This window comes from Bos indicus, chromosome 17 (assembly GCF_029378745.1).
Source record: "Bos indicus isolate NIAB-ARS_2022 breed Sahiwal x Tharparkar chromosome 17, NIAB-ARS_B.indTharparkar_mat_pri_1.0, whole genome shotgun sequence".
Lineage (NCBI taxonomy): Eukaryota > Metazoa > Chordata > Mammalia > Artiodactyla > Bovidae > Bos > Bos indicus.
In genome coordinates this window covers 2889172-2903481 of record NC_091776.1, presented here as the reverse complement: position 1 = coordinate 2903481, position 14310 = coordinate 2889172, and the positions used below count along the sequence as shown (strand labels likewise).

The 14310-nt window shown below is 37.4% G+C and overlaps 1 protein-coding gene across 1 annotated transcript; it reads left to right on the top strand.

Moving 5' to 3' along the window:
- Positions 1 to 5056: 5056 nt before the first annotated feature.
- Positions 5057 to 12851, top strand: FGB (fibrinogen beta chain). The gene is made up of 9 exons (XM_019977303.2): positions 5057 to 5205; positions 5430 to 5450; positions 7988 to 8179; positions 8630 to 8813; positions 9783 to 10010; positions 10518 to 10631; positions 10990 to 11115; positions 11326 to 11611; positions 12209 to 12851. The coding sequence occupies exons 1-9, from the start codon at positions 5101 to 5103 to the stop codon at positions 12438 to 12440; spliced, it is 1488 nt and encodes a 495-aa protein (XP_019832862.2). The 5' UTR covers positions 5057 to 5100; the 3' UTR covers positions 12441 to 12851.
- Positions 12852 to 14310: the final 1459 nt, after the last annotated feature.

Sequence of the window (14310 nt, the reverse complement as noted above, 5' to 3'; positions counted from 1 at the left end):
TTAGCTTATTTCCTTCACAAACATGAATTTGGGGAAGAGAAGCTGATAGGGCTGGCCTGGGTAAGGGATCTACCCCTACTGAGTCACCTGTGGCTAGAAGGTCAAGGTATCACAAGGTATCACTAACAGGACCACAGGAGCTGCACTCCTGCATTTTAGGGGTCATTCCAAGAGAAGGGAGTGGCATTCCAAATTCCAAAATGGTTGTCACAACATTGTGGTTTTGAGTCTAATGGGACAGAAGTAAAACAGCATCTCTGTCTTTTCTCCAGCTCCTGTGATCAGCATTGTGTTGAAGGGAAAGAAATGTCCTATTTGTCTCATTATTGCCATCGTCTATATCAGCTTTTTAATATCGATAGAAATCTCTTCTGTCCATGGGATTCTCCAGATAAGAATTCTGGAGTGGGTAGCCATTCCCTACTCCAGGGGAACTTCCTAACCTAGGGATCAAACCTGTATCTCCTGAATTGCAGGCAGATTCTTTACTGCCTGAGCCGCCAGGGACACCTATCAGCTTCCTTAAGAAAAGCAAATTGGCATTGACCAATCAGTAGAAGGAAACTCTCCAAGGAGACAGAGCTATCTTACCCTTCTTCCCTGCAGTGTGCTTTCCCATTGCTAAACAATCATGGCTGTCACTGCCACCCTGGTCTCAGGCTTGCCCATCAACGCTCTGGTCTAAGTCTTCAGTATTAATTTCTCCTTGGCTAGTGGTTCTCAAACCATGGTTCATGGCAAGAAAACAAACAAAAAGACCATACAGAGACTAACAATGATTTAATATTGTTCTCAAAGCCTGTGTCAGTTTAAACAAAGAGAATCAATATTTAATTCTGTTCATTCAATCATTCACTCATTCTATGTTCACAAACTAGTTCAATGGATATTAATACTTGTCAAAACCTATCATGCGAAGCATGATAGCATATTCAAAAGCAGAGACATTACTTTGCCAACAAAGGTCCGTCTAGTCAAGGCTATGGTTTTTCCTGTGGTTGTATATGGAGGTGAGAGTTGGACTGGGAAGGAGGCTGAGTGCCAAAGAATTGATGCTTTTGAACTGTGGTGTTGGAGAAGACTCTTGAGAGTCCCTTGGACTGCAAGGAGATCCAACCAGTCCATTCTGAAGGAGATCAGCCCTGGGTGTTCTTTGGAAGGAATGATGCTAAAGCTGAAACTCCAGTATTTTGGCCACCTCATGTGAAGAGTTGACTCATTGGAAAAGACTCTGATGCTGGGAGGGATTGGGGGCAAGAGGAGAAGGGGACGACAGAGGATGAGATGGCTGGATGGCATCACTGCCTCGATGGACATGAGTCTGAGTGAACTCCTGGATTTGGTGATGGACAGGGAGGCCTGGCGTGCTGCGATTCATGGGGTCGCAAAGAGTCGGACACGACTGAACGACTGATCTGATCTGATCTGATCATGTGAAGAGTTGACTCATTGGAAAAGACCCTGATGCTGGGAGGGATTTGGGGCAGGAGGAGAAGGGGACAACAGAGGATGAAATGGCTGGAAGGCATCACCGACTAGATGGACATGAGTTTATGTAAACTCCGGGAGTTGGTGATGGACAGGGAAGCCTGGGATGCTACAATTCATGGGGTCGCAAAGAGTCGGACACGAGTGAGTGACTGAACTGAACTGATTATGTGCCAGGTGTCTGATATAACTATATAGTCACTCAAACCACAAGTTTCAAGTCCAAAAGCCTTTTCAAGTCATTTTTCCCTGGGAAGAAGTTTTGGGTCTGTAAGTTACTGTTCCCAAAGCTTCACATTTCTCCTGCTTTGGCACAGGGTTTCAGGTTCAGCACATGTAAGCAATTTTTTATTTTTGTCTACCCTTCTAAACACAAGGACTTCCCTAGTGGCTCAGATGGTAAAGTGTCTGTCTACAATGCGGGAGACATGGGTTTGATCCCTGGGTTGGGAAGATCTGCTGGAGAAGGAAATGGCAATCTACTCCAGTACTATTGCCTGGAAAATCCCATGGATAGAGGAACTTGGTAGGCCACAGTCCATGGGGTTGCAAAGAGTTGGACACAACTGAGTGACTTCACTTTCATTTCCTTTCTAAACACAAAGCTTTGTGAGGACAGGGTGCTTGTCTATCTTGGTGACTAAAGTATCCTTGGCCTCTAGCACAAGGTAGGTGCTCCATAAACATTTGATGAACACAGATGGCCTTGTGTGCTATTACTGAGCCTGACTTGAATTGTATCAAGGACAAATGCATTGACGATCAGTGCCGGCAAGTCCACCCTTCTTGCCAGAGAGCTGCTGGGCAGAACGGATTATTTCTGTTTTCTCTGTCACTGATTTACTGCCCTTGACTTACGTAAGGGGATCAGCTACAACAAAGAACCCTGCACTATTGATCTAAAAGTATAACTGAACAAATAGTACTCCCTTCCTCCTCCACCAATGGCATCAACGTTTAAAAAAAAAAAAAAATGAAGTATTTTAGTAAGCAGAATCTCTGCAAATGTATTTCTTCTCACTGAAAATACAGAAATTTACTGTGTAATATTACACACTTTAAGGTGTTAGTATAGCTGTATAAAACTCTATGAAAACTCTAGCAATAACTAGGCTTAAACTCATAGTTATTACCACTCCATCAGTCATGCCTCTCACACAGATATGAATATCCAACCCACACTCACATATTACAATGAAAATGTAAGAGAAAACAAAGGGTAAGACACTATAGTCTCAAGAAAAAATGGCTGGCCAATTCAACAACAGCAAACCCAGGCCATATCTTTACCATGTTTTCGTTTTGTTGGGCAATATGTTGTAATGGGCACAGAGTGTGAACTGTCTGATTAGACAGACATGGGTCAAGTCCTGGTACCAGTACACCTTGAGTTCTTTACTTAACCTCTTGAGCCTGTGTTTCATCATTTTTAGAATTTAAAGTAAATAAGTGATTATTAGAACTTGGCATTTGAGGCCTGTTTCAATGAAAAGATAGTTCATTCACTCTTTCTATGATTTTTTTAATCAAATGCCTACTATTTCTTATTCACCAGTGTATCCTCAGCTTCTATTACACTGCTTGTCACATAGAAAGCCCTCAAGAGCTATTTGTGGAATGAATGTTCTGTCTCAGTCTTATGGAATGTGAATTCTAGTAGCTTCCTTCACTTTCCTGGTGATAATGGTTAGAATGCCTGTCAGAACAGAACAGAAAAGTGAGACTGTAAAGGAATTTTCACTTTAATGTTATGCAAGGTACTGTAATATACTAGAAGGAATTTTAAAAATTAACAGACCTCTGGAAATTAAATAATGGTCCTACTGCTAGTTGATGTAATGTCAGTGTTTGAAAATGAAGTAATAATGTGATAATGTTATCTCAAAAGAAAAAGCATTTTTAGTTTTCTTGACATAGTCAATCGTTTTAAATCAGCAAAAGTCTGACATCATTAAAACCCTGTCCAGATGGTTAAAATGGACTTTTTCTCAGTTACATTTTGAAGGAAAGTATTATTGCATCTTATTCTAATTAACATGCAGATACATACATCTGTTTTCCTCAGAGTGTGTATTCTTCTAAGAAAGTCTGTCAGTCGTGTATGACTCTTTGTGACCCCATGGACTGCAGCACACCAGGCTCCTCTGTTCATGGAGATTCTCCAAGCAAGAATACTGAAGTGAGTTGCCATGCCCTTCTCCAGGGGATCTTCCCAACATAGGGATTGAACCCAGGTCTCTGGCTTTGAAGGTGGATTCTTTACCATCTGAGCCACCAGGGAAACCCAATGAATGAGATGTAAATTTGGAATAATTCAGTCAATTATTTTTCTTATTTTAAACTCAATACTTTGATTCTATAAATCTGAGTTAAAAAGATTTAGGAATGCAACTTAAGCTATCCAGAGAAGAAAGAAATTTAATGTGTCTCATTCCATTATCAGCAGTCCGTTTCCAAGCATTGTTTAAAACATACTCTTCAGATCCAAACCTGGGTCTTTTTAATAAAATCACTTAAAATTGAATGACAAAGTTTTCACTTTCCATACCAAAAAACCCAGAAAATGCTGTAAAGCAGCACACTTGCTAGGATTTACACCATTGGCTTTGGTTTTCCTATTGATTATTGTAAGAGTTGTTAATCCTGATTGCAAAAAAACAATGAAAAGATAAGAGAGATGCATTTGTTAGCTTATAGGAAATCATGAAAGGAAATGGGACACATTTAGTGTCCGAACTTATATTTAGAATAGGTAAATGAAGGCTTCCCTGATAGATCGGACACGACTGAGAGACTTTCACTTTCTTTTCACTTTAAATGAAGGCTTCACTAATGTTAAAATAACATTGTTTTAAAGATAATATAAAATAAATTTTAAATATCTATCCAGTCACCATAATAATGATTTTCATTTAGGAATCTATAATCTACTAATCATTTTAATACAGTTTACAATTATTTGAAAATTTTAATGTATCAATAAAGAACAAAATATGAAAACTGGTTAGAGCAAATAATGACTGCATTTTCTTTTTGATGTTAGTCTATCGTAGCATAAGGCATGAATATTAATTTTGCTATTCTGATTAATGTCTGAAAGATAAGATGAACATATGGTAATGTAATTCTTGAGTTTAGTGGCCTTTTCAAAAACTAAATTACAGGATTACCTCCAAACAACATTTATGGTAAACCTTTAGTGAGTTCACAGTGTTAGTGGGTGCCTTGTAAGTAGGTCCAATATTTTGTGCTCAGATTAAAAGTATTTTTTTCTTCACACATTCTTTGGGAGCCTGTGTAGCATCCACATTAATTTACAGGAAATATAATACACAGCTCTTTTAGGAATGTCCCAATTTCCCATCATATTGTCCAATTAAATGAACTGAGGAACTTTGGTGTTACTAAACTTGGCCGACAGAGAACAATTGTATGACAAGTAAATAAGTCTTGCTGGGAAGATGTTGCTTAAGGGATAAAATGGTTCAGTCAACAAGTGAACCAAAAAATTAAATGTTAACTAAGGAAGGTAACCACTTGAAAAGGGATAGCTAACAGAGGATTCAGGTATATATAGGACTGAAGATCTCTCAGTTAAGTCCAAAGCGAAGGATGATTTCTTGCAACTTCGAAAAATTTAAAACCATGAAACATCTATTACTGCTACTTTTCTGTGCTTTTATAGTTCAGGCCCAATTTCCTACTGACTATGACGAGGTGACTTTTACATATTATTATATTCTTACTAACACTATTAATATAACATATAACCAAATCATAATCATATCTGAATTTTAATGAAATTAGCATTGATTTTAGTTATGAAATTGAATTGTTAATTTCTAGGACCTATTTTATTTAAAGAATGTTGTATAGTATTTCTTACATAAAAACAAAATAATAATTTCTCATTTTCTGCTTTATCACCTTTATTTTCCCAGGGACAAGATGACAGACCTAAGGTAAGATGTGCTTTTCTTGATTGTTGTCCCGAGTAGTATGATTTTCATTTAGTTCTAGCAATATGTTTTTATAATCTGAGAACAAAAACTTGAAAATTTCACAGACTATAAAATAAAAGAGCAGTATTTTAAAAGAAAAAAGCTGTAATTGCTGGGTAGCTTTTTGGTGAAGCAAGGTAATATGTAGCTCCTGAAATTATTGGCTATTGGTAAATGAAAATTGTGAACTAAATCTAAAAGTAAAATAGATCACATTCTGTGATAGAAGATTAAAAATTGTTTTTTATTGAGAAATTTATATATTGTTATTGTTAATGGTTATGAAATATAGCACTCCATTTAGTTTATTCATTTATAGAACAGTTTTGCCTCAAGTATCACTCCTACTGGTTTGAAGATGTCAAAATACAAAAATACATTTAGAAAAATGACACTTTAAGAATTTAAATTTTATTATCAGGTGACTCCTGATCTAATTACCTGTATATAACATAGTATCTGCCACACTAGAAAGAAAAGTGCACAGTGAATAAAGTAATTAAATGAAGTGATTCATTTTGGATCATTTGTTGAATTTAAATGGAACCTAATATATAGCTCCTGAAATAATATATAGCTCCTTTTAATTATCAAAGTATACATATAAAAAGATAGTTATATGGTTAATTGAGTTAGGTAAGAAAAATGTAAAGAATGTGTAAGAGTCAACTTTTATAAAGCAGTAGGCTAAGCACTTTTACATTCCTGCTCACTGACTAAAATACACAGAGATAGTTTACTTATTTATCCTTCCAACTGGATTTTCTAGTTTTAGTTATTAAATAATAATAAGTGGTCTTATTAAAAAATAAGTGGTCTTCATAAACCTAAATATTCATATAATTTCTTTTAAACATTTTTCATTTCCTTTTCTCTAGTAAAGCTAGATTACCATTGCTACCTTTCTAATGATACTCTAAATAAAAAGAAAGTACTTCTGTTATAATTTGATTTGTAATAAACAGATGAATCACATTTCATAAAATTTATGTTAGAACAGACCATCTTTGACTGTGACCATATATCTTCAAAACAATATATATTTCCTACAAATCTTCATACATGATTATTTTTATTGCAATTACACATAACATACTGTAGTTTAATTTCAGAAGTTAAGCAGGGGAATCTGGCCAGGTTTAAAGCCTAGCACTCTCCTACTAAATGTATTGTCTCTTACTGAATAAATGATAGTAAAATTCCAAATACAGTCATTCAGTGACCTCTAGACCCACCAGATAGCTGAGCTTAGTCTCTGGTGCAAATCTAGTCCTTTGTTAATTTTTAATTAAACCCTGAAAATGAAAGGTGTGGTGGTGGTGGTGGTGGTTTAGTTGTTAAGTCGTGTCCGACTCTGCGACCCCATGGACTGTATAGCCCACCAGGCTCCTCTGTCCATGGAATTCTCCAGGCTAGAATACTGGAGTGGGTTGCCATTTCCTTCTCTACCTGAAAGGTGTAATTACTGACAAAGACCGTATGATGATAATAAAGTTAATCCAGGCCAGCACTTTTGCATTGTATTGCATATTTTCCACTTCACTATCTTTTAATGTTGTATTTTAATTAGCAAATAATTTCATTGCAATGCACATAACCTAAGAATTATTTAAATGAAATAATTATTTTAAATGAGAAAATCATGGCATTTGATAAAGAAATCATGTAAGAAATTTCATGAGAATGATTTGACAATTTTGTTAATAGACAAGATTGGAGTTAGTAGTGGAAAAGCCACTTACACTGTAGTATCTGTTACTGTTATGTGTGATTGCAATAAAGATAATAATGAGAACTTAATATGTGCCAGGCACTCTTCTAAGGGTGTCACATGCAGTAAGTCATTTAATCCTTAAAATCATCTTATATAGCAGATATTATGACTACCTTTATTTTAGAGATAAAGTAATTCACCCGCAGTCTTTAGAACTAGAAAGTGGTGTGGGCCAAGACTTGAAACCAAGTAGTCTGACTCCAGAATACCTTATTCCTTTACAAACGTGTTAGAGTCAATTGGTGTCTTATTACAAATACATTTGTTTTTAATAAATCTATATTGCCACTTAAGTATTATTAACTAAGAGCTAGTGAAATAATCAGTTCATAAAAATTAAAAGTGATAATTACTGGAATTTAGTAATCCAAGTGGCTTGAGAACATTTTTTCCTCCTGACAGTATAGATTTAATAGTATTTTGTGTGTTCTAATGTATAGATTTCAGGAATCTGAGTTCATTGCTATTCATCATCTGATGCAACTTTTTTTAAGGACTCTTTTTAAAACTCCTCAAGGTACAATAGCTCTTTGCACTGTTTTTCTTTCTGCTCTTACTAAAGAGACCTGAGGAACCTATTGATTTGCCAACAATAGCTAGTCAGTTGATGGTCCTTAAGCAAATCATAGTTTACTAACCTAAGTTATAAAATGAGACTGTTGGAATACTACATCTCAAGTTTTCCACAACACTCTTCGTTTTATTTCTGCCTGGCCCCCTGAAGGTAGGTTTGGGTGCCCGCGGTCATCGGCCCTATGACAAGAAGAAGGAAGAGGCCCCCAGCCTGAGACCTGTGCCCCCTCCCATCAGCGGAGGTGGCTATCGGGCTCGTCCCGCCACAGCAACTGTGGGCCAGAAGAAAGTGGAGAGAAAGCCCCCTGACGCTGATGGCTGCCTGCACGCGGACCCGGATCTGGTGGGTGCACTCATGGCTCTGACCGCCGTGGGCCTCCCGTGTGGAGAAGCCCGCATTCATGTGTCTTCCTGATGAGCACTGACCCACGTTACCATCACTGTCATTTTGCTTGCTTCTTTTGGATGTAAATACAGAACATAAACTTACTGGGCCTTGGGCTAAGGGTGCTTTTCTAGTTTTCTTTGGTCTGCAGCCAAGATTACAAATCAGGACACAGGATGTTCCCTCTTCTTCATACTTGCCCACTTTGTCTGTTCAGGTGGTAATACTTTCATACCTAATTACCTTTGTTCTATGGTAAGGATTATTTTTAATCTTCAGAGAATTATAATGGTGAGTCTAGAACTTCTGGTCTTATATAAAGAAAGATATCATTGAATTTTCACTATGTGCTTGTTTTGCAAATACCTCAATCCTACATCTGATGTTGGCTATTTTCTTTGTATATAGGGTGTGTTGTGTCCTACAGGATGTAAGTTGCAAGATACTTTGGTAAGACAGGAGAGACCAATCCGAAAGAGTATAGAAGATTTACGTAATACTGTGGACTCTGTTTCCCGGACCTCTTCTTCCACCTTTCAATATATAACTCTGCTAAAAAACATGTGGAAAGGAAGGCAGAATCAAGTACAAGGTAGATATCCTTGTGGTTTCTGTTTGATTCTATTACAAAATTGAAACTGTCAGAGTGCCATGGGAACGCACAGTTCTGAGAAGATCCAGGTCTCTAGATGAGCCTGGGTAGTTCAGTATGAGCCTGATTACCCCAAGGTCCTCACTTAGGCATCTTCACCTGCAGCTTGTTTGTAATAGTAATAGTATTGTAATACTAGTAATAGTATTGTAATACTATGTAATAGTTTGTAAGCACTATTCAACTCTAACTCCCAGTCTGGCATCAGAAAGGATGATTTTCTGTGAAAATTTTTACTGTGAGTCCTTATTTTTATTCAATAAGAAACTTATGACTCTGAAGACAATATATTCCCAGAGTGAAAATTTACCATTTATAGATTTAACCTTTGACATTTTAAATATACATGTCTATGATATCTTCAGTTGAATTGCAAATAATGACCCCATCATTTGAAACTTGAGATCTGAATTTCGAGTGGTATTGGCCTGGTGGTTAGGAATCAGCTAGTGACTGAACTGGCCGTAGGTGTCTCAGGGAGTAGCCTACCCAAATCTGGACATTTTTTCAAAGGAATCATGGCATTTCTCTTGCATATTTCTGCTGCAGTTATGTGAGATGGATAAGTAAATTAAGTGTATGTACTCTATAAGATGTTGAACTTCTGAGATGGAACTTCTGCTTTCTCCTCTTTTCCTTATCAAAGAAATAAATAAACAACTTATTGAATATATCATTAGGCTTAATTTTTACCTTAATCTAAGGTAAATTACTAGTGTAGTGACTATACTTTATGTTAATTTATGTATGCCATGGACCAAATAATTTTCCCTAAGTGCAACTACATATCACAACTGCCCGATGCCCGAGTCTAGTCTATTCTCAAAATCAAAATCATGATTGTATAGTTGAATACATTTAATTTTTTGTCAAGAGAAAACGCTAACCATTCCTACACAATTTTTCCAGATAATGAAAATGTAGTAAACGAGTACTCCTCACATCTGGAAAAGCACCAGTTATATATAGATGAGACTGTGAAGAATAATATCCCAACTAAGCTTCGTGTGCTCCGTTCAATTCTGGAGAATTTGAGAAGCAAAATACAAAAATTAGAATCGGATGTCTCAACTCAGATGGAATACTGCCGCACCCCGTGTACTGTTACTTGCAATATTCCTGTGGTGTCTGGCAAAGGTAACTAGTTAAATATATTTCTAGAAGGTTACGGAAGAATTCACACTCTCTAAGAATAAGAGAACTGAAACAAGTTCAGTAGATTTCCCCCAACAGATCCTAAGTACCTCTCAGCACATCATGAAGATATCCCCAGCATACCTAATGCACTCACCAGCTTTTGAAGAGTAGGAAGCAGCGTGATGATGCTGGTAGCTCAATGGGTGTAATGTACATACTTGCTTGAATAGATGGGAACCATGGATAGATGCAGGGACTTCTCCATCACATGTGTTCTGGAAGTTTATGGATATCAAGATATAAAAGGTGGAGAAGGGCTTTTTCACTCCCTTGGAAGATTACGAGTGTGATTTTTAGTAAGAGGAAGCATCAGTTTCTGTAACATTTATCCTCAAATATCTAAAATAAAACATTCTTTAGTAATCAGTTATCTTACAAACTTGGTGACTAAATACAAAGTAATGATGTTGTATTCCCTAAATACAATTTGTTCTCCTATGATTGCAGAATGTGAGGAAATCATCAGGAATGGAGGTGAAACATCTGAAATGTACCTCATTCAGCCTGAGGATTCTAGCAAACCATATAGAGTATACTGTGATATGAAAACGGAAAAAGGAGGTACGTGTTTGATAGCTTTTGACTATTATGCTGAAATTATTTTGATACCATAAAATGCCAGGAAATAAAATCTAGCTTTAACAAAACTAACAATGAGCCATTTGATTTGGAATTCAATCTGATATTTTAGAAGTTATAAAATATTTATGATTCACAGTTTTGGGTAAAAGATAAAGCACTTGCAGTTTCCAAAGATTTTTCAAGTTTTCCTTTCACATTTATTTCCTTATTATATCTATTTAAGGACACTAAATATCAGTGGGCATAAATTAAATGGACAAGGAAGTCAGACATTGCCCCCAAAGGGTCATTATTTGTTAGTGGTTAATATGTGTTATTTGTTTTCTTTCAACCAAAGGATGGACAGTAATTCAGAACCGTCAAGATGGTAGTGTTGACTTTGGCAGGAAATGGGATCCATATAAACAAGGATTTGGAAATATTGCAACCAATGCAGAAGGGAAGAAATACTGTGGTGTACCAGGTAACAACTGGGAGTACAAAATAAGACCATTCTTTATTTAGATTTTTTTCCGTTTAAAAAATATAGTGTTGGTAGTCTGCTTTTAGGAGTTTTAGGAGGTTAAGAAGTATTTACAAAAAGAGCATAAAAGCTAATGATAAGAGGGGAAAGGCAGTTTTTTGCTTTCAAAGGTTTTATTTTTGGTGAGATTTTATTTTCTTTTTCCTTTAGGTGAGTATTGGCTCGGAAATGACAGAATTAGCCAGCTTACCAATATGGGACCCACAAAGCTTTTGATTGAAATGGAGGACTGGAAAGGCGATAAGGTGACGGCACTCTATGAAGGATTTACTGTACAGAATGAGGCCAACAAATATCAACTGTCAGTGAGCAAATACAAAGGAACAGCTGGCAATGCCCTCATAGAAGGGGCTTCTCAACTGGTGGGAGAAAACCGGACCATGACCATCCACAACAGCATGTTCTTCAGCACATACGACAGAGACAACGACGGCTGGTACGTGCTGCTGCTTCTCTCCTGCTTTCAGTGCCACGGTCATGTTGCCGCCTGGAGTCGTTCATGACAGCAAACATGACTAGTGACTCTCGTTTCCTGGGTAGTTCCTGTATGCCAGCACTGTACTAAGCTCTCTCTGAAGCACTTCAGCTATAAGGTGGCCACTGCTGTCCTCATTTTACACATGAAGAGTAGCAAGATTAAGTAATTTACCCAACATTACATAACCATAAAAAATACAACTGTAATTTGAGCACAGTTACTTTCTAAGTAGTGAGTACTGAGATAGATTTCTGTATGTCTATCATAGACTGTGTCTTTTGAAACCTCTATTTTGTTTTCTAAGAATCTGTAACACTAAGAGATATGAAAGCTATCATTTCAGGATAACATAATGAATATTGGTGAATTTGCCACATGGGCCCAGTCATCTCCCTTTCTTGCTATAGGGCACAGAAAGCCCTTGGTGCATTATTGTGACTTTCCATATAGAATCAGAGGGAAGGAATATTGCACCCAGTACTCGTCTGTGGGCTTTGCAAAGAATTAACTTGAGAGCACTGCAGTTGTAATAACTCCAAACAAATTTCCTTTCAGGAAAACTACAGATCCCAGAAAGCAGTGTTCTAAAGAAGATGGTGGTGGATGGTGGTATAACCGATGCCATGCAGCCAATCCCAATGGCAGATACTACTGGGGTGGAGCGTACACCTGGGACATGGCAAAGCACGGCACAGACGATGGAGTGGTGTGGATGAACTGGCAGGGCTCCTGGTACTCAATGAAGAAGATGTCCATGAAGATCAGGCCTTACTTCCCAGAGCAATAGTACCCCCCACACAGAGTATTATTCTTCCACATGTAATAACATTTTTATATATCATGTTATCAGAAATTTTTTTTCATACCTTATATCTCTCTAAAGCTATCAAAATGTAGTTGGTGTGAGTTTTCAGAAAAAGTTTTTAGGACAAATGACATTAAAAACAGCACATGGTTTTCTTTCATATTTGTCATTTCCATTGTGTACCAAGAAGTAACTAAAAGGATGATTGTGGACAGTCAGTGTTCATAATTTCCATTCCAGTGGATTGTGAGAAGTTTCAAATTAGGAAGAGAAATTGAGGTGAAGTAAAATCATGTGTTTAAAATCCACTTTGAACCTCTCTTTATTTATGTAAGATCTATCACAGAAAACTCAAAAAGATTTATTCATTAAACCGGTTTATGTTACAATAAATTAGTGTCTTATTTTGTAATCCACGTGGTCACTGAGTTAGGCTTTGAAGCTGTGAGCAGAGAGAAGCGTTCACAACCTCAAGCAGCTAACGAGCTGACTGGGGCACCCTGAAGGTTCAGCGTCTCACCCTGCTTCACGAAAAGTCACTGCTCTGCAGGGAGGTAGACTTGAGGACCAGAGAGACCAAGAGCACAGTCCCAGTCAAGTCTTCTCCATTTGGTTTTTGAGGGAAACAGTGAGCTAACAAGCAGCACTTGCCCCTGGAAATTTGGCCTACTGGCCTCAATTGGGTTTTTGTTTTACACGTGGTCACAGCAGAACCAAAACAGAAGTGGATTTCTCCTTTCCACTTCTTGGGAAATGAGTATGTCAACTCAAATTTTCTTTCCCTTTGTATTCTCCATCTGCCCTGGGACAACCCTCTGACCCTCTGGCTTCCTTCCCTCCTGCAGTGTCATTGCCCCTGATTTTCATGGAAGCAGTGTCCTGAAGCCCGTGGTGGTCATCTCTGCATCTAAGCAAATGTTCATTTCTATCATGGCAATGCCATCACTCTCTTAACTCCTCATCATACCTTACCTTTTATCCGGTTTCCCTGCCATAAGTTCTGTCCCATCCCTACCTATATTCAAGCTGTTACTGTTATAATAAATTAATGTAACAGAGTATATTAAGTGTACTAAAAATAGAAAATTGTGCTAAACAGAAAATTCTGACCAAGTTACTTTCCTACTTAATGTTAGCTTGTTGTTATCTAAGGGTTAAAATCCAGGCTTCTTAGCTGGGAGTGAAAATGGTTTGTTACTTGGTCCCAGCACTGTCTTCTGCCCCTGTCCCCCTTCACCATACACCTACATTCTTGTCACAGTGAATTTTTCACCATGCCAGGAAAGGGCAGGCCCCTTAATATTATGTTCCTGTTGTCAACAGCATCTTTCCTCCAATACCATCTGACAAATTGGTGTTCATTTTCAAGGCTTAATTTAAATGCCATTTGTTAGGTCTACATATCTTTCTCCTTTGCTAGTAATGAGCTCTTATTAATTTTTGATTCCAGAATCATCTGTCAGAAAGTATGATTTTTATAAATTTATAAATATTATATAATGTATACATTTATATATATTAAAATATATAAATCTTATATTATTAAGACCTTATTGTTCAGTTGTTAAGTCACATCTGACTCTGTGTGACCCAGTGGACTGCAGCTCACCAGGCTTCCCTGTCCTTCACTGTCTCCCAGAGTTGCCTCAAACTCATGTCTATTGAGTTGGTGATGCCATCCAACCATCTCGTCCTCTGTTGTCCCCTTTTCCTCCTGCCCTCAATCTTTCCCAACATCAGGGTCTTTTCCAATGAGTTAGATCTTCAAATCAGGTGGCCAAAGTATTGTAGCTTCAGCTTAACCATCAGTCCTTCCAATGAATATTTGGTGCTGATTTCCTTTAGGATTTTC

Bases quoted from the DNA above. Each gene is read 5' to 3' on its own strand.
- FGB (XM_019977303.2), top strand. From the start codon at position 5,101: ATGATTTCTTGCAACTTCGAAAAATTTAAAACCATGAAACATCTATTA. The intron at 5,206-5,429 runs GTGACTTTTACA...TTATTTTCCCAG, and splicing joins TTCCTACTGACTATGACGAG to GGACAAGATGACAGACCTAA. The intron at 8,180-8,629 runs GTGGGTGCACTC...CTTTGTATATAG, and splicing joins TGCACGCGGACCCGGATCTG to GGTGTGTTGTGTCCTACAGG.